The sequence below is a fragment of the Danio rerio genome, chromosome 5 (genome assembly GCF_052040795.2).
Source record: "Danio rerio strain M-AB ecotype USA chromosome 5, GRCz13ab, whole genome shotgun sequence".
NCBI lineage: Eukaryota > Metazoa > Chordata > Actinopteri > Cypriniformes > Danionidae > Danio > Danio rerio.
The window spans coordinates 47592363-47611540 of record NC_141025.1 but is presented as its reverse complement, the minus strand read 5'-3'; the positions used below and the strand labels follow the sequence as shown (position 1 = coordinate 47611540).

General features: G+C 34.1%; 1 protein-coding gene across 17 annotated transcripts in view; it reads left to right on the top strand.

Moving 5' to 3' along the window:
* slc4a4a (solute carrier family 4 member 4a) overlaps window positions 1–19178 on the top strand; it is a 129523-nt gene that overhangs the window by 67605 nt on the left and 42740 nt on the right. For 12 of the 17 annotated variants that reach the window (XM_087252623.1, XM_087252628.1, XM_087252621.1 and 9 more), the window contains 6 exon segments: window positions 3427–3503; window positions 12057–12214; window positions 12356–12443; window positions 14743–14897; window positions 17551–17664; window positions 18717–18891. In XM_087252623.1, coding sequence (XP_087108749.1) covers window positions 3427–3503; window positions 12057–12214; window positions 12356–12443; window positions 14743–14897; window positions 17551–17664; window positions 18717–18891 — 767 coding nt within the window. 17 annotated transcript variants of the gene reach the window in all.

The window sequence follows — 19178 nt, the reverse complement described above, 5'->3', positions numbered from 1 at the left end:
AATACAAGCAAAGCAGTAGACATAGAGTGAACTCATGGAGTCTTTAAATAGTAACTTACTTACCAGTCTTTAATTTTTGTTTGGTCCGTTGTGTTTCTGTGTTCATTTTCAGTGATGCACATACACTATGCTGTTGCATTACATTGTTGAGAATGTGACCTTTTATGAACTGATCAGAGAACAGTGTTTTGATGCATACAAGACAAGGTTGTTGTCAAGAGGATCAATTGATTTTATGGCAGATATTCATTCATGCCTTCAGTTAAAGGGATAGTTCATCTCATAATGAAAATTTACTGACTTTACTCACCCTCAAATAAAGGTTGAACACACACAAAAAAGATATTTTGAAAGAGGTTTGAAACCATTAACTATGAATATCTATAGTAAGAAAGCAAATGCTATGGAAGTCAGTGGCTAAAGGTTTCCAAAATTCTTCAAAATATCTTCTTGTGTGCTTGTGGAAATTGAATTGTGAGTAAATGATGGCAGAATTTTCTGTCTTTGGGTGAACTATTCCTTTAAGAAGCTTAATAATTCACATAAACAGTCCCTTTTCACTTGTAAAATGTGTAATATTTAATCAATACTCTAGTTTGATAAACAATGAACTACTTAAATAATCCATAATTATTATTCAATTGAACTTCTTACAGTATATTTAGTATACAAACCAGTTTTTATCAGTGTGTGAGATTTTACTCGTGTCACATATTCGAATACAAAGCTTGCTAAAAGCACTGATATGACCTCTTGTCACCTTAACAGTCTTTCTCTTCACCCTTCTTACCTTCTTTTACCCTTTCTGCTGCACTCGTCACTAAAAGCACGTAATCCACTTGAGAGTTCAGTGCCTTGTCTAACGACTCGCACCTCAGAGGAGGTTTTGCGAGCCCCTGGAAGTCCAAGCATGGGATGGCCTAGTAAGTCCAACTTACCAGTTGCCAATGCATGTGTTGTGGCCTGCTGAGAAATCCAACATGAAGTCATGTTAGTTGTGTTAGTTATAATTAGGTATGGGCCGGTATAAGATTCTGACGATATGATAACCTTGGATAAAGATATCACAGTTCGGCGGTATTGTGATTACTGCTCTAAAATGTATTATTTTTAAATGTCTGAGTAAAAAACAAGAACTTTTTTCCCCCTTTGAACACAATTTATGTGTTTTGAGACATTTAAAATATTTGGGAGCAGTAAACATGTCAGGCTGAATATTGAAAATGAATCCTTGACTTCCGCTGTCTTCAATTGTTTCAAAAACACAGATTTCTTTACAAATTAAAAAGGCATCTTTGGATATCTTTTCTGCTGGAGATACTGTTGTCCTAAAAACTAAAAAACGTAAATAAAAAATCTTACGCATACCTTAAAAATGGTATAGCTGAACGTTTTAAAACTTTGACTTCTCCAAACTGCGGTAAACCTTGAAAACAGTTATCAGCCCATGCCTAGTTGTAATTCCATGTTAGCACATTCATATAAAAACTGAGCTGATATTCTCAGCACTCTCACTTCCTATTGTAAAGACCTGCAAACCAGCAGCCACCATCTCTTTAGGCTTCATGTATTCAAAACATTAGCTCATGTTGGTGAGCAGCAATCCTGGATCTTTCAGCAGGGTCGATTCTCATTCCATGCTGTGTGTAATGTAGTGACGATAACATGGTCATTTAAAAGGATAGTTCACCCAAAAAATGTGTTCACTCAAATGTTTACAAACTTCTATAAGTTTCTTGTTTTCTGATGAACAGCAGATATTTTGAAGTATGTTGGAAACTGGTAGCCTTTAACTGTGTTTCCTTCTAAAAATGCTAATTAACTGGAGCAAAACTGGATTGATGCATAAAAAGACGTGCAAAAAAAGCATCGTTTGATTAACTGGCACCAAATATCAACAGTAAAAATTGATTTTTTTGTGGTAGGAGAAGCTGCTTGAATCTTTTCTTTATTTAATAAATGACTTGCACCTCAGAAGACGATACAGACACGCAATGAATGCATCATGGGGTTTAAAGGCATGAGACATGGAGCACAGATGCTCTTGACAGTTCTGGAGGTCATTATAACACTAATACTGAAATGGTCAAGGCATTTTAGAATGACCAAAACATAATTTCAGATGTTTTATAGTGTGCTCAGCCTGCTGGTTTGTCCATTCACTCACATTTTTATCATCACATGATCCCTTATAACAAAATCACATGACTATGTTTTTTCACAGAAAAAAAAAGGTGGGTGGAAACATAGCTATTGACATACATAGTAGTAAAAAACATGTACATATATGATAGTCAATGGCTATCAGTTTTTAACATACCTTAAAATATCTGCTTTTGTGTTCAACAGAAAAAAGAAACTTTAATATATGTGTAAAGGCTGAGTAAATTATGACAGAATTGTCTTTTTTTGGGTGAATTCTCTTAAAAAAAAAAAAAGAGTCATATCAGGATGAATATTTTAAGGTTTATGGATTCTTGAATAATCAAAACCTTGGTGAAAAATAAGAACAATTTGAATGTATGATATGACTCTTGACAGTTTAACCATGTTACTAAAGCTTTTGTTGTTGTTGTGACCATGTATGTGTAGAAATCCCCATAGTGAGTGTTGTGTAACAAATAGTCATATCTAGATTTTCCCATTATGTTGATCTTCAGCCCTAATAGATTTCAGTTCCAAAGTCTTCTAATAATCACACTGGACAGTTCCTGTAAAACTTTCCACTGGAGATCATCATATCATCATAACCATAACGTTTAATAATAAGCAGCCCTGATCAGATAATGTAGGATTTATGAAGGTGGATGTAAGATATATATTTTTGTATATACACACACAGGCTAGTTTACTTTAGTTATAACTTTTAAGCCTCTTTTTTTAAACTTTTTTGACAGCTTTTTTTTTTCTTTTAGCTGCGATTATTATTATTATTTTTTTTTGGCTGCATCAAACTGACATCTTTGTAACAAAACAATCCTTGTCAGTAATAGCCCTGATGGATTTTCTGTGTCATTGGGAACACTTTGCTTCGCTGTCCTGATCCTGTTCTCCTGCAAATGCTTTTTACAGCATGATGCCAATGATTTGGGTTCTGGAAGTAGGTTCCTTTCTTGCTTGACACATCGCTTTTTTCTAATTTGAATCATTTTAGTATATGCATGGACTTTAGGAAATTAAGAGTTTTATAAAAAGTACTCATATTCTGTACAGTGTTGTCAGTCTCATTGGTTTCCAATTGGTTCTACTGTATCTATCATCTATCATGTTGGTTTTATCTATCATCTATCATGTGAGATGTTCTGGTTTTTCTGCATTTGGGTTATTTCTGTAAATGTGTATTTTCTTTTTTTTAAATTTAGTAACCGGTGTTTATTTAATTTGTGGCTGTATCACTCAACCAATGTTTTCACAAATTTTGCTCAGGCAGCCCAACCACTGCACATCGCAACCTGACATCAAGCAGCCTGAACGATATCTCTGACAAGCCAGAGAAAGACCAGGTTAGTGTGTTTTCAAAATGTACTGTATACACATGCACCAAATGTGAAAAAAAAAAATTAGATTTATGTTTCAATTTTTAATGCTTTTACTTAGAAAAGATGTTTACCAAAAGGGCCAGTTAAGACATTTATAATGTTACAAAATAGTTAATTTTCAGATAAATGCTGTAAAGCTTGTTTAGTTAATCTGGTACTTTTCATAAAATATATATTTTTTTGTAAATTATAAAATATTGCACTAGCTTTCATAGTAATCAGAGTGTTCACAGGGTCCTAAGTATTAAAAGTTGTTAATTCAAGTCTTAACTTTTGTTCAAGCGTTGTCCAAAGTGTTTGGCTCCAAAAAAATAAATATATTTATTTTTCTACGAATATTAACAATTGCGTGCTCTATCCACATGATTGGTTCTGGCTGGGGCATGTCCGGCCAACCTCCTCCGTCCGGGTGATGTCACATAATTTGCGACAAATGCGGAAAAGCTGTTGTGACGCTCTCCACAAGTAGCGAAACCATAGAGAAATTAGATGACAAAATGGGAAAATGTAAGTTAAAGGTTTGATACTGATTTAGAACTTGAAGTGGCAATGAGGTCTTAAAATATTCTGAAAAGGTCTTTAATAAGTCCTAAAACGTATTGAATTTACATTTGGGATTCCTGCATTTACCCTGGTAATAGATTAAAATATAAAAAAAGCCAATACCAAATCACAGACCCTCCCTATACCTCAAAAATAGTTAAAATTGGTAGCGCAATAGGCTAGTGGTTATTGCTCCGACATATGGTGCAGTAGCACATCAGGGCGTCCCGAGTTTGAATGCCGGCTCAAGGACATTTACCAACCCTAACTCTCTCTCTCTCTCTCTCTCTCCAACTTCGTTTTCCTATCTCAGTACTGTTCTATCTAGATGTAGCTACACACATAAATCTTTAAAAAGTATCTTGTGCTCACTCTCTGTCCGACTGCCTGCATTCCTGATTCAATGCGTAGACTAGGAGAATTAACATATCATAAATGACGAAAAACTGATCTCAAAGATCAAAACTAGTTTTAACCTGTCTATAACTTTGCAAATGACCATAGAATAAGCTCCAGTCCACTGTTTGTCAGGCAGTTCTCCACATTTGAAATCCTTTTGCCCATGACAATATGTTGATTATCCCTTACCTAATTCAGGGGCCAGTCGTTAAGATATTCTTTACATAATTTGTCAAAATATTAGTAATTAGAATTTAAAAACAAATAATTGCAGCCTAGGCGACACAGTGACTCAGTGGTTGCCTCACAGCAAGAAGGATGCTGGTTTGAATCCTGACTGGGTCAGTTGGCATTTCTGTGTGGAGTTTGCATGTTCTCTCTGTGTTCGTGTGGGTTTCCTCCAGGTGGTCTGGTTCCCCCCCACAAAGGGGGGTATAAAGACATGTGGCATAGGTGAATTGAATAAACTAAATTGACCACAGTGTGTGTGTGCGAATGTGAATGGGTGTTTCCCAGAACATGATTGCAGCTAGAAGGGTATCCGCTGCGTAAAAATATGCAGAAATAGTTGTTGGTTCGTTCCACTGTGGCAACCCCTGATAAATAAGGTACTAAGCATAAGGAAATTAATAATTGCAGCCTTGGGGGAGAAGAACAACATGCTTCTTAGTATTTAAACAACAATAATATCAACATTGAAAAGCAGCACCATATACTGTATAAGTTATAGATTTTTTGTTTAATATACATAAATATACAAAGTTTTAATTAGTTTTTTTGCGCAAAATGAAATATAAAATAAATCATAAATATTTATTTGTTTATTTGGCAGGGACAGTGTACAATAATTAGCATTGCTGCAAATGCACCAGAATTAGACAGAAGGCTATTTTGATGCATATCTGATGATGAAACTGATGATAAAACTGTCCCCCTAACAAAAAATACAAAAGTATCATAATCAATCAAAGATAACAAAAAAAACTAAAAACACCAAGATTATGTAATTGAGATGAGAGTAGTTAAAACATAATTATATATGTAATATGGTGGCACAGTAATATAGTATAATTATAAAATACTGTTGAATAAAAACATGAATAAAGCACTGTTGACATCCAGGCCGTTAGAGAGAATAAAACTGACACCTTCTTGGAAACTAGCTTGATATACGAATAATAAAAATGAATGTTTATGCAAGCAGGAAAACCCCACAGCTTTCTTCTCCCACTTAGTAAATAAGTTGCTCAACAGAGTATCAGACAACACACTCAATAAGAAACTGTTATGCTATCTTGTGCTTTAAAGCAGGTGCTTAATGTTTGGGAAACAACATGTAAGATAGTTTAAGAAGGTAATTCTAGATTACTAAATAATATTTAAGAATTGACCTTAAATTATTAAAACAAAATGTGTGAGATGAGTTCAGTCCACTAGTTTGTCTAGGAATCTCGTCTAATCCTTCTTTTTGACACAAGAAGGTAAATGTGTTTCCATTGTAGTTAATGCTGGTATACAGTTGAAGTCAGAATTATTAGTCCTCCTTTGAATTTGTTTCTAGTTAACCTAGTTAAACCTTTAAATGTCACTTTAAGCTGTAAAGAATTGTCTAGAAAAATATCTTGTCAAATATTATTTACTGTCATCATGGCAAAGATAAAATAAATCACTCTTTCAACTATTAAGTTCAAAATGTGCTGAATTTTTTTTCTCTCTGTTAAATAGAAATTAGGGAAAAACAAACAGGGGGTGAATAATTCAGGGGGGCTAATAAGTTCTTTTAAGTCCTCAGTAAAGCAGGCTAGGCAGAATAGCAATATTTACCAATGTTTTGTTTTCAAACTAAATAAAAATCTACATTTTCGATGCTGTAAAGGGTCCCTTATGAAACTGAAAATAGTCACATCAATCTTTCGCCGGGAGATTTCAGTGGCTGAACAACGCTTCTGTGCAAATAACCCATAAATAACAACAAAATCTACATCAGCTTTGCTTGACTAAAATAGTTTTAAAACATAACATTACACGTCAAAAAGGAATATTTCAGCCATGGTGTCGTCCTTTTTCCAGCGTGCAAAAGTAACTCCAATATTGGTTCAGGATTTTAAAAAGTTTAGATTGAGCATTTGTTTTTACCACTCTCATCTCTCTCATGTGCACATGTCATGAATGCGGCACACATGCACACGCAAATGGCAGATCTGCTTAGATGCGCAGATGTAAAAATCTACGTTTGCTGAGAGACAGTTTGGGCTACTTAACAGAATTTTGGCAATTGTCAGCCCAACAATATTTAATTGGATGAAAATTTTTTAGTCTTATGCCTTACCCAGAACATAAAAATACATGTAAATACATTTAGATAATTTACTTAAATCATTATTATTAGAATTTGAAGAGGCTTTTAACCAGCACAACACAAATGCTTCTGAAGACAATCACCTACTGCACCTTTAAGTGTACGTGAACTGTTAAACACAGTAAAGACTTTAAAATTAATGGTGATTTAAAAAGTTCTTGAAAATCCTTCAATCTGCTGTTTATGAAAGAGCAGAGACCCTGTGATGTACTCCCCTATAAAATAATCCCAATCAAAATAAATTATGAATTTTTACCAAACAGATCTATTCAAATCGTCTGGTGAAATGTTATTCACACCAGAATAAACAGTATATTGAAGAAGAACAAAATATCGCTATAATTTTTTTTTGTGCAGCCCTAATATGTCTTGACACTGTCTGTGTTTGTGTAAAATATTTGTATTGTATTCCAAGAAATAAAATGGGACACTACGAGGTGTTATGTGCACAGCAGTGGAGTGTGTAACACAAAGACAGAGATGGTGAGAATTGTAGACATTTCTAGTCCTAATGGGAAGTTGTACTCTCACTGAGGGAGCAGCAGGAGGTCATGAAGCTGGTGTCAATCTGTGACAAACCATAAAAATTAACTCGTTTCACAGAAGTTAACCTCAGAGGAATTGTCCGATCTGTCCTAATTACGTGAGAAATCATCCCTTCCTTTCTTGCTGAGCACAGCAAAATGGGAAAGAGCTAGCAAATTTTTGACAATGTGTCTGTGCTGCTCTGCGCAGAAAACAGCAGTGTTTATGTGATTAGTGGAGGGCATCAGCTGTTCACTGACACTGGGGTGATGCCCCTTGCCCTCTGTTTTTGGCACTGATGGGGATTGAGACTGTTGAAGTGTGAGGTGGCCCAGAGACATGGACAGTTTGGGACAGAGTAAGTGTAGATTGAAGGGTGGCTCAGCTTTGTGTGAAAGTCTCATGGCTTGTCACACATACACACACACACACACACACACACACACACACACACACACGCACACACACACACACACACACACACACACATATATATATATATTTTTTTGTGACGTAATTCTTGCTGTCTGAGATTCAACATTAACAGAATCTGGAAATTAATGGAAAGCTGAGGAACATGAATGAGTATCTCTAAGTGATTTGATATGGTGGCTTAGACTTATTATCCCTTTTGTTTAATTAATATTTTTATATAATAAATTACTATTTTAAATGGAGCAAACTCAATATCCATTTCATGATTTTTTTTTTTAAAGCCCCAAGGGTTCTTTCTGTAATGTAGGGCAAGAGCACCCTGATTTATTCTTCTGAGAGAGCGCCCCCTTCAGGCAGTTGAGTAAATATATTAGAGTTTTTTCCAACCCTTGTGATGTGATGGTTCTATTTGGATTCTTTGTTGGCTACAATACAGTAACATAAACTACTGTATGTAAAACTACATGATGCATTAGTAGACTTTAATGCTTAATATATGCTAACGCTTTTTTGATGGCCCAGCAGACATTTTATACAAATACATTTCTAAATATGTCAACTTATTCAGCTAACAGTCTAATAATACTTGGCTGATTCTGAGAGCAATTGACACGTAATTGCTAGTCATCTGATACATGGCTTGAATACAGAATGTGGATTGTATTGATGCACCAGTGTAATAAAGCTCTGCTTGTTCAGTGGAAGTTATCCAGAGATGAAACTGTTCTACAATCTATACCTGTCAGGGACTTCATTAGAGGTGGATTTTTTGTTGTTGTTGAATGGGTTGTTTGATGCTAGGACACTCTAAACACATGAAATGCATAAAAATAATGAAATAATTGCATCAATGGAATATGCCGACCCTTCTGTGACTTGGTTTGTGATAAACACTGATGTAAGGCTAAGGAAAAACACTACGGGTTGCTTAAGGTGTGTCCTTATAATACCTTAATCATCCCTTTACCCTCTTCTGGTAATGCTGTCTGCAGTCTGCTCTCTGAGTAGTAACATCACTCCTCCCCATTTATGGCTATCACTTCCTCACTTGTTTTTGTTTCATTCATGGCTAAGATAATCTTTGTCGCTCTGTGGTACTTTTTGTTTTTTTAACTCCAAGATTATTAAGAATTCATTGAGCTTTTGAAAGGTTTTTCCATGAAGGAGGGAACATGACATTGGGCTGACATATTTGTCTCAACCTTCTCTTTTTAAAATGAAAGATACTCGAGGAAACTTAAAAATCTAATCACCATAAAAGTCATAATTTACTAAAAACGTATTAAAGCTTTATCACTGTGTACCATGTTCACTGTTGTGTAGTATTCTGATATCTGTGATGAACAAACCACATTAAGTAGATATTTTAAAAAAAAAATATGGTTTTATTAACTTTAAAGGAAAACAAACATGACAGGTTTTATCTCGTTATTATTATTTATTAGTAATCAGCTATAAGAAGTTTTTGTAGCCTTTTCTTCAGTCTATAACAGTTATATTTGTAGGAATAGTCAGAAATATAGTGTATGATTTGACTTTTTTTTGTTCATTTATGATTTAAAATATTAAAACTACTGTTCTGGATATCTTCAATCAGTCAGGGTGGAGGGGCTTCTGTCAGATCCCCTGCTGCTTTATAAAGGGGTCCCTTTTAACATTTATGTTAATGACAGGTGATTCTTACACATCTATACGCTGATGATACCATTATTTATATCTATTTATACCATTATTTATATCTAGTTCATCTCTGACTACAGCCAGTTTTTCTAACATCCGAAGCGCTTTTACCAATCTTCATATAGTTTTAAATACTAATAAGACAAAATGTATGGTTTTTAACAGAAATTTACTACATGCTGAGTTTACTCCTAAAATGTCCTCATTGGACAGTACTGAGATGGATTATGTTGACTTGGTACAAACATCTTGGAATCTGGTTAGATGGTAAACTGTCATTTAAAACTCATATAAATGTATTGCTCAAAAAGGTAAAAGCCTGTATGGCTTTCTTTACAGAAACAAAGTCTTAAATTAGCATTTGGTCAAATTAATAGTATTACCAATTTTGGATTATGAGGATTTCATTTACAGATCAGCCTTGAAAACTCCCCATTCACAAGCTGGATGTTATTTACCATGCAGCAATTTGTTTTGGTACGGGTGCAGCAGACCTTAAAGCTCAACACTTATATTCTAGTATCATCCTTTAAAAATTCAATCCAGTTAATAGTACAAGATCACTGTGCTTGTTTTTAGTTTTTTCTTGGTTTTGTATGTTATCCCTGCATCTGTAAAATTGCTATTGTATTGTGTGCCTGCTGCTTCGTATCTGCTTTTTATGTTGCTTCTTGGCCAGGACATCATTGTTAATGAGAATTGGTTCTCAATTGACTTACCTGGTTAAATAAAAGTTATCATATTAAAATTTTAGATAAAGATCACATTCTGATAATAATTTGTGTAAGTGTCTTACTGTAAATATATTTGAAGTCAGATTTATTAGCCCCCTTTTGAATTATTTTTTATTTTTTAAATATTTCCTAAATAATGTTTAAAAGCAAGAAATTTTTCACAGTATGTCTGATAATATTTTTTCTTCTGAATAAAGATATTTTGGCTTGAATAAAAGCAGTATTTATTTTTTAAAGCCATTTTAAGGTCAAAATTATTAGCCCCTTTAAGCTGTTTTTACCCCTGTCTACAGAACAAATCATTGTTGTACAATAACTGGCTTAATTACCCTATCCTTAGTTAGCCTCATTAACCTGGTTAAGCCTTTAAATTTCACTTTAAGCTGTATAGAAGTGTCTTGAAACATATCTAGTAAAATATTATTTACTCTCATCATGGCAAAGAGAAAATAAATCAGTTATTAGAGATTAGTTATTAAAACAATTATGTTTGGAAATGTGCTGAAAAAATCTTCTCTCCATTAAACAGTAATTGGGGGAAAAAATAAACAGGGGGGATAATAATTCTGACTTCAACTGTAAATCAAAACTATATATTGTCCTTATATAAAATATTGTCCATAGCGTTTAGACCTATAAATGACATTAGTGACTAATTTAGTGGTTCAGGCGCATTCACATATAAACCCTGCAAACCCTTCTAACTGTGCTGTCTGTGCATAAATGTTTTTAAAATGTATAGGTTTCTAAAAGGCATCCTCAAGACTTTCCAGGAATATGTAAAACGTTTCAAAGTTAACCAAAGCATGCCATGCTTATAAAACCAGTATTTGCTTTAAAGCCTGACACAAGGTCATCCCATCAAATGCAGACGATAATACATCAGAATATGCATCATTTGTTTGACAAATATAATGCAATGATCATCAGTGTTAGGATGGTTGTGCTATGATAAAGTCTAATAAAAAGCCTTTGAAAATAGATGATCTCTGATTTGTCAGGTTCTTCAGGTTAAATGTTTTCCATTGTGTCACTGAAAGGTGCTCTTTTGTCAATGGGTAACTAAACTGCTCACTTTGCTGTTAAATAGACATTCAGGTGAGAATGTTATTGTTTATGTACTGGTGGAATTACTGGGTCTCTGGTTTATTAATTGATTGACATTGTAACCCCATGTTCAGGTTAATCAGCAGAGCTGTCAAATCTGATTCATGAGCTTCACAAATGACATGTCTAGGATTTCTGGATTGCTAGTCTGTTAAAGGAATATTGAGCATTTGCACTATTGTTATTTATAAATATATAAAAGTACATTATATTCATAATATGTTTGAGCCATTGCATGTTTTAATAACTAAAAGTGTCATTTCACAATGAATGACCTTGGAGGCACCAGTTGAAATAAATGGTTATGTGAGCACTGAGTACTAATTATCTCTGGCTTGTAAATTTCACGTTTGGCACGACCTCAGAGACCGAGCTGGAAGATGCCACTGCCTTTGAAGTTGGCCTTCACTTTATCATTGGTAGGAACAAAAACAACCCGTATAAATAAAACAAATGAACTGATCTTTATACTGGTTACTACTGGTTTCCCTGAGTTAAAAGCAAAAGAATGCAGGAGTCGCAGTAGGCCTTCGCTGAACCACAGAATAAACCATCCCACGTACGTCCACCAATCTTTGTAATTTTCATTACATGGACAGTTGCGGCTGTTAGAATGTCTTGGCATGAAAAGCCAGCAGGGCAATTTCTTTTAATGAGGTCATGTGTTGGGGTTTGATTTGTTTTTATCTGTTGCTTCATTAAAATACCATCCTATAATTTTTTTTTGCCACCCAGCTGAAGAACAAGTTCATGAAGAAGCTGCCCAGAGATGCCGAAGCCTCCAATGTTCTGGTTGGAGAAGTGGACTTTCTAGACAGTCCGTTTGTGGCCTTTGTGAGACTTCAGCAGGCTGTGATGTTGGGGGCGCTGACTGAAGTGCCTGTGCCCACAAGGTACAGTCTCTTTCCACAAGGCTAAGCAAGAATGCAACATTTGTGGTGTAGGGATGTTCAATTCAGAGGCTTTTATTTAACAAATGTAAAAAAATTGAAATAAATAAATATATAATAATATTTTGTTATCGCTTTTACCAGATTTCTGTTCATTCTTCTTGGACCCAAAGGCAAAGCCAAGTCATACCATGAAATCGGTAGAGCAATTGCCACCCTGATGTCGGATGAGGTATATGCACAGCCACTTTTCATTTTAAGGTTTTGATTTCATTCACACGGCAGCAGAAATCAGTCAATAAATGTTTTAGAAGGCTGATGTTTATTTCACATTTAAAGTATACATTGAGCGCTTTGTTAAAAAAAACAAGAATGGAAATGTATCCAAATTAGCTGAAAGGCTAGCTTTGGTCTGTAATGCCATTTGTTATTTAAGGGATAACGTATCCAAGCAGTTGTTATTATAGAATAAAGCAAACAGGCTCAACATGAAGCGGAAGGATGCGGTTTAAGTTTGAAGGCTACTATAGCAACTGGGTAAATCTACGTTATCCCTCTCATAACATATATACTCGCAACAAAGTGTAAAAACTAGAAACAAAATATTGTTTTGAGCTGTAATGCTGCATACATCACCCTATGTACTTTTCAGTGTTGTTATATTATTTATTAAGCATATAAGTAAGGATGTGAACACATTCACTGACAGGCAAGATTATTCAAAGTTCCTTGATGAGCCTGTGTTATTTGTTTCAGCGATTGTTATCTGGGAAGAACATACTTTTGGATGGTCTTTATCCTTGCGCAGTTGGACTTTAACTGTTTTCTCGCTAGAGAAGCGCTCAGTTTTTTCACTTACAAAGTCTGACATGTAAATAGCTAATGTGGCACAGCATGATGCAGCTAAATCTAAAAGGGACTGGGAGGAGTGACTGATTGGTTTAACCTCCTTAAAACATTACATTCAGATGCACAATAAATAGGTTCTTTTTTTTATTAAAGAATGAAAATATACAACCACAGTTAGGAGATCAACATAAGAGAGATACAAAAGAGGAAAAATACAAACTACATTGGCTGTAGAAAGAAAAAAGACTAACAAAACAAAGAAAGGGGTAAGTAAATTACAATTGTATGAAAATAAATAAATTGAGAGCATTAGAAAAGCTATCTAACGCAAATCTGAGTCAATAAACAACAGTTCTTCATATATAACCAGGAATCTGACACATTTTTTTGCTGTTACACATGCGGAAAGACTTGAGCAGTGAGTCAACTTCAGTCAGAAAATGTTGAAAAGTAGGGGCTGAAGCCATGCATTTTTGCTTATGTATAAAAAAATTTCCATACAAGATAAAAAAGCTGAAGATAAATTCTTTAGATAATAAATAGGATCTTATTAAAATATTACTTTGCGCAATGATGTCATTGCGGAATCGCAACTCAAAACTACATCTTTTTGTAGAATACAAAATAATGAATGTTTTCTCAAATTGACTGGCCATTTCACCAAAAACATTATTTGAAATATCCATTTAGAATTGTATGAAAAATAGAGCTGACTATTTATAAAAGTAATGCAAACCCTTTTTGATATGATTTTTTTATTTTTAAATATAACAATGATAAAGAACAGTTACATTCTTTTTAAAAATCAGATTGTGTACTTACTCTTTTTAACTTGTGAAAGTAACACATTTGTAAAAGTGACAATCATTATAGCACTATTGGAATTATTCTTTGCTACCTAAATTACCCTCAATTATACATGTTAACAAATATCAGTAAATAAACAGTTATGAAAAACAATTTGAGCTAGCGATTTACTCTACTGAGTGAAGCCTGCAGCCACTGCTGTTTAGAGTCACTTTTTAAAAATTGCTAAAAGTGGCTAAACAAATGTTAAAAGTTGCTAAATTTGTTGCTAGGTGCTTTTTAAAAAAAAAAAAAAGTTGCAAGCGTAGCATGAAAAGTTGCTAAATCTAGCAACAAAATTGCAAAGTTGGCAACACTACTCGTCAGACGATGGTTGATATGAGAAAGAGTCTTAGAAAGAAAATGTTTCTGCAGCATCATTTGATAAGGAATTTCTAATACTGCATTTGCACCACAGCATGTTTAGGTGGGATTGTCGTCATTGGTGAGTCATGATGCAAGTCAATGGTAATCATCGTTATGGGAGATGAGCAAGCATCAGGAAATGCTAAATTAATACCTGTGACCCTTACTGATGCATTGAGTTTTTATTAAATACCACCTGTGACATCTGGTTTGTAATTGAATCACTCTTTTGAACAGATTTGTTTCCAGCAAAGACTAGTTTATTTTCTTTATTTAAATCAATTTATTTGATTTTAGATGTGCAAAACTACCCATTTCATATCACTTCATACATTAACTGATGAATTAGTTATTTAGGCAAACTGTTGTCGTTCCTGATTGTACTCTGTGTGTGTGTGTATTCTTTTAAAAAAAGGATTGTGCTTTTATGGTCATGTGAGTTAGCCAGTAATCACAGTTCTCTCATCAAGGTCTTCCATGAAATTGCGTATAAAGCCAAGGACAGACAAGATCTCCTCGCTGGCATTGATGAGTTCTTGGATGAGGTCATCGTCCTTCCTCCCGGAGAATGGGACCCTGCCATCAGGATAGAGCCTCCAAAATCCCTGCCATCCTCAGATAAGAGGTAGTTATTATGTATCTTTTTATGAGTAGCCAAAACATGGATAGTTCAACCAAAAATGAAATGCTGTCATCATTTACTCTCCATTCATTTGTTCAAACCTGTTTGACTTTCTTTCCTCTGTTAAACACAAAGGAAGATATTCTGAAGAAAGCCAAAAACGTGTAACTATTTACTTCTACACTATTTGTTCTTTCACTATTGTTTCTCTACTATAGAAGTAAATGGTTACAGATTTTCAGCTTTTTTTAAAACATCTTCTTTTGTGTTCGTCAGAAGAAATAAACTCATCAAGCTTTGAAACCACTTCAGGGTAAACAGAGTAAATGTTCATTGTTTGAAGTGAACTATCCCTTTAAGACTTAAGCAGTAATATAGTAAGATATAGTAAGAAATAGTTTCAAAGGTCACCTGGCCAGGTCATTCATTCATTCATTCATTCATTCATTCATTCATTCATTCATTCATTCATTATGGAGGACCATAGCAGCAAATTAATTAGATGAAGTGCGTCATCTCTCTTTGGCTTGAGGTGAAATGACAGCAGGCTGCAACCACTTACTGCCACCTCAATCTGTAGCAGCATACAGTACAGCTGCCCACAGCCCACACTCACACCAGCATAACACACAGTGTACACAACACAACACACACAGACACGCAGTCAGGGGCTGTTGAGTGTAAACAACAGTGCATATTCTTCATTTATTATCTATCTAGCTGTCTATCTATCTGTTTATCTGTCTCTCTGTCAGTCATTCTGTCTGTGGTCTGTTGTTCTGTTGCTGTTTTGCTCCATATATTGTTCTATCATTCTGTCTGTCTGTTTTGATCTACAGTGATCTTGCTGTGAAATAGCCATATGTTGCTGGTGTGGCAATTAATAAGCAAACTTTCAACCTTTTGTCGTCTTACTGTCTCTATCTGTCTTTCTATTTGCTTATCTGTCTCTCTCTCTGTCTTTTATCGCTCTACATCTCAGTCTATCATCCTATCACTGTCTGTCTTTTTGTTTTTGCTGTCTGTATGTCAGTCTTTTTTTCTGTCCATCAGTCTGTCTTTACATCTGTTGCTGTTTTGCTCTATCTGTAATTCTATCACTCTGTCTGTCTGTCTGTCCGTCTGTCTGTCTGTCTGTCTGTCTGTCTGTCTATCTTTCTTTGTCTATCAGTGACTGTAGTCTGTCTTTACATCTGTTGCTGTTTTGCTCTATCTATAATTCTATCATTCTGTCATTCTGTCTGTCTGTCTATCTGTCTGTCTGTCTATCTTTCTTTGTCTATCAGTGACTGTAGTCTATCTTTACATTGGTTGCTCATTTTATCATCTAATGGCATAAATCATTTTATCATTCTGTCTTTTGTTTTTTCTCTGTCTTATTGTCTGTGTATGTGTCTTTCTTTCCATCTGTTTATCTGTCTGCCTATGTCTATCATTCTATCACTGTCTTTCTGTTTTTGTCTTTCTGTCAATTAAATTAATTTAACCTGTATTTGTATAGCGCTTTTACAATGTGGATTGTGTCAAATCTGCTTCACATAGAATATTATAGTGAATTGAAACAGTGACAGTCCAATTTTCAGAGTTTAAGTTCAGTTCAGTTCAGGTCAGTGTGGTTTAATATTCACTGCTAAGAGTCTAAACACTGAAGAGTAATCCATCGATGCACAGTCCCGAACAATGCAAGCCAGTGGCGACGGTGGCGAGAAAAAAAATTTGGCGTGTGTGTGTGTGTGTGGATGTGTGTGTGCGTGTAAAGGTAACTTGGTGGAAAGGTCAGAGTAAATACATAAGGAACAGTAACAGTCAATAAATGAAGCAGATATAAGTAAAACAGATAGAAACCAGCCAGAGGTAGGGAGTAACAACAATGCTTAGTAATGTATGATAGTAATAATGACAGTAAAAAGAAAGAAAGGACAACAGTAATAACTGACAAAGATAATAAATCACAAGTACTACACCAACTATTACTACAGAAAGTTACTTATATTACAACTACTACTGCTGGTACTACAGCCAGAACCACGACTATTACTACTGTAATGTCTACTAATACTGATACTACTACAACAATGACTACCACTACTGATACTACTACAGCGTCTGCTACAACTTTTTAGTGTTTCTTTGTACTTTACCATTGTTTTAAGGGGTTTTACGGTAAATAATGTAATCTTAGCAAAATGAAAATGTAAAAAGTACTAGTACCAGTACATTAACAGTATTTAACTGTTAATTTAACTGTCATGTCATGTTTTATAATTTAGAGTTTTTTTACCTTCGCTCTTTTGCGTTATTTTACCGTGAAAACTAAGGGTATTTTTTACTGTAACAAACCAGTGGGAAACTTATTTTGTTCAGCTTTCAGATTTATGTATAAATCTCACAACTGACACTTTTGAATGTTTTTGTAGTCAATTGTTACATATTATCAACTCTATACTGTATTTTATTCCACACAGTATTACATTTGTGAGGACTTCCAGTCTATGAGCTTATTTTGTTAACTTAACTTAATTCTGAGGACTTTTAGGCTTGAAAACAATCCACTGAGTGTGTCTTTTGTCATCTTTTTTCCCTGTTCTCTCTTTAATAAGATAACTTGGCTGTTTAATAACATTAGGTGTCTGGATTTGTTTGTTATGCTGTCCAGAAAGAACATGTATGCTGGAGGGGACAGCACACAGATGAATGGAGACACTCCTCACAGCGGTGGGCACGGCGGCGGGGGACACGCAGTGGGTGACGAGCTGAAGAAGACGGGGAAGTGAGTTAATGTTTGTGTAAATTCTTCTGAAGGACCAGATTATGCTCAGCCTACGAACACAGTGGTATCATTCAGATAAAGGTTTATTTGACCCCTTTCAGAATGACTATAATTATCTTAATATTAGACAAACAATGAAATCAGCAAGAGCCCTGTTTACCGAGTACAGCCTGTTATCTTGAATCTTCAAGTACAGTTCACCATCGGTGTTGAATGCCTTGACCTTTAGTAAAGAACTGCCTGATGCTATTTAGTGTTGCTTTTGCATTTTTTAATCCACATTACCAATTAATAAAACCAATAAAAAAACATGAACACGTTTAAACAACGAGAACAAAAGGGTAAGACCACTAATAAAATATTTGTATTGTGCATTATTCTAATTTAATTGTGATTTTTCATTGAATTGCTAATTGAGTTGTCAGTTTTACAATTTTATTAAAAAAGTATTGTTATTGAATTTATTAATAATTGTAAATATGTTTATTTAAACAATAAATACATATTTATCATAATATAAATTGTTATTTCTTATTAATTAATAATAATAATAATTCATAAATTATAATAAATAAATTATAATAAAATAAATACATAAAAAACAATAAGTATTATTATTATTACCATTAATTATTTAAAATAATAACAATAATAATAATAATAATAATACCAATAATACTGATAATAATAATAATAACAATAATAATAATAATAATAATAACAATAAATAATAATAATAATAATTAAAAATAATATTTATCATTATTATTAATTCTACTTATTATTATTATTATTATTATTATTATTATTATTATTAATTAATTTATTATTGTTGTTATTAGTATTTATTATTAGTATTATTAATTATTGATGTTTATTTATTTATTTATTTATTTATTAAATTAGAATGGAATCCAGATTTTCAGTGTTTTTGAACTTCACTGTACAGAGTGAATATACATCTTTGGATATAGGAAAACAGATTAAGATAAGATGAGTTGAAAGCTAAAATTAAATGATTTAATTGATACACTTTGTATTTTATTCATCAGGTTTTGTGGAGGCCTTATTCTTGACGTCAAAAGAAAAGTCCCTTTTTTCTTCAGTGATTTCTACGATTCACTACACATCCAGTCTTTGTCTGCCATTCTTTTCATCTATCTGGGAACAGTAACCAATGCCATCACGTTTGGAGGACTGCTGGGCGACGCCACAGAAAACATGCAGGTGAACTCAGCTTAAAATCAAAAGAAACTGTGCACGTATATGAAATACACCATATGCCCTCTGTGCCCGAGACTTTCTAAATAAGATTCAGTCAAATGTCACCAAGGATTACAATGTAATTCAATCTTGGTCAATCTTTAACTGACGCACACTGGGAGCACCTTCTTCTCTGCCCTCCTTATGAAAGGTTACCTCGAGTTCAAAGGTCATTTTAGTAAGTTAAAGTATCATAGATCATATATTTAGCTGTCTTAAAGATGAATGCTGAGGTCGCCGTTGGCTAGTCA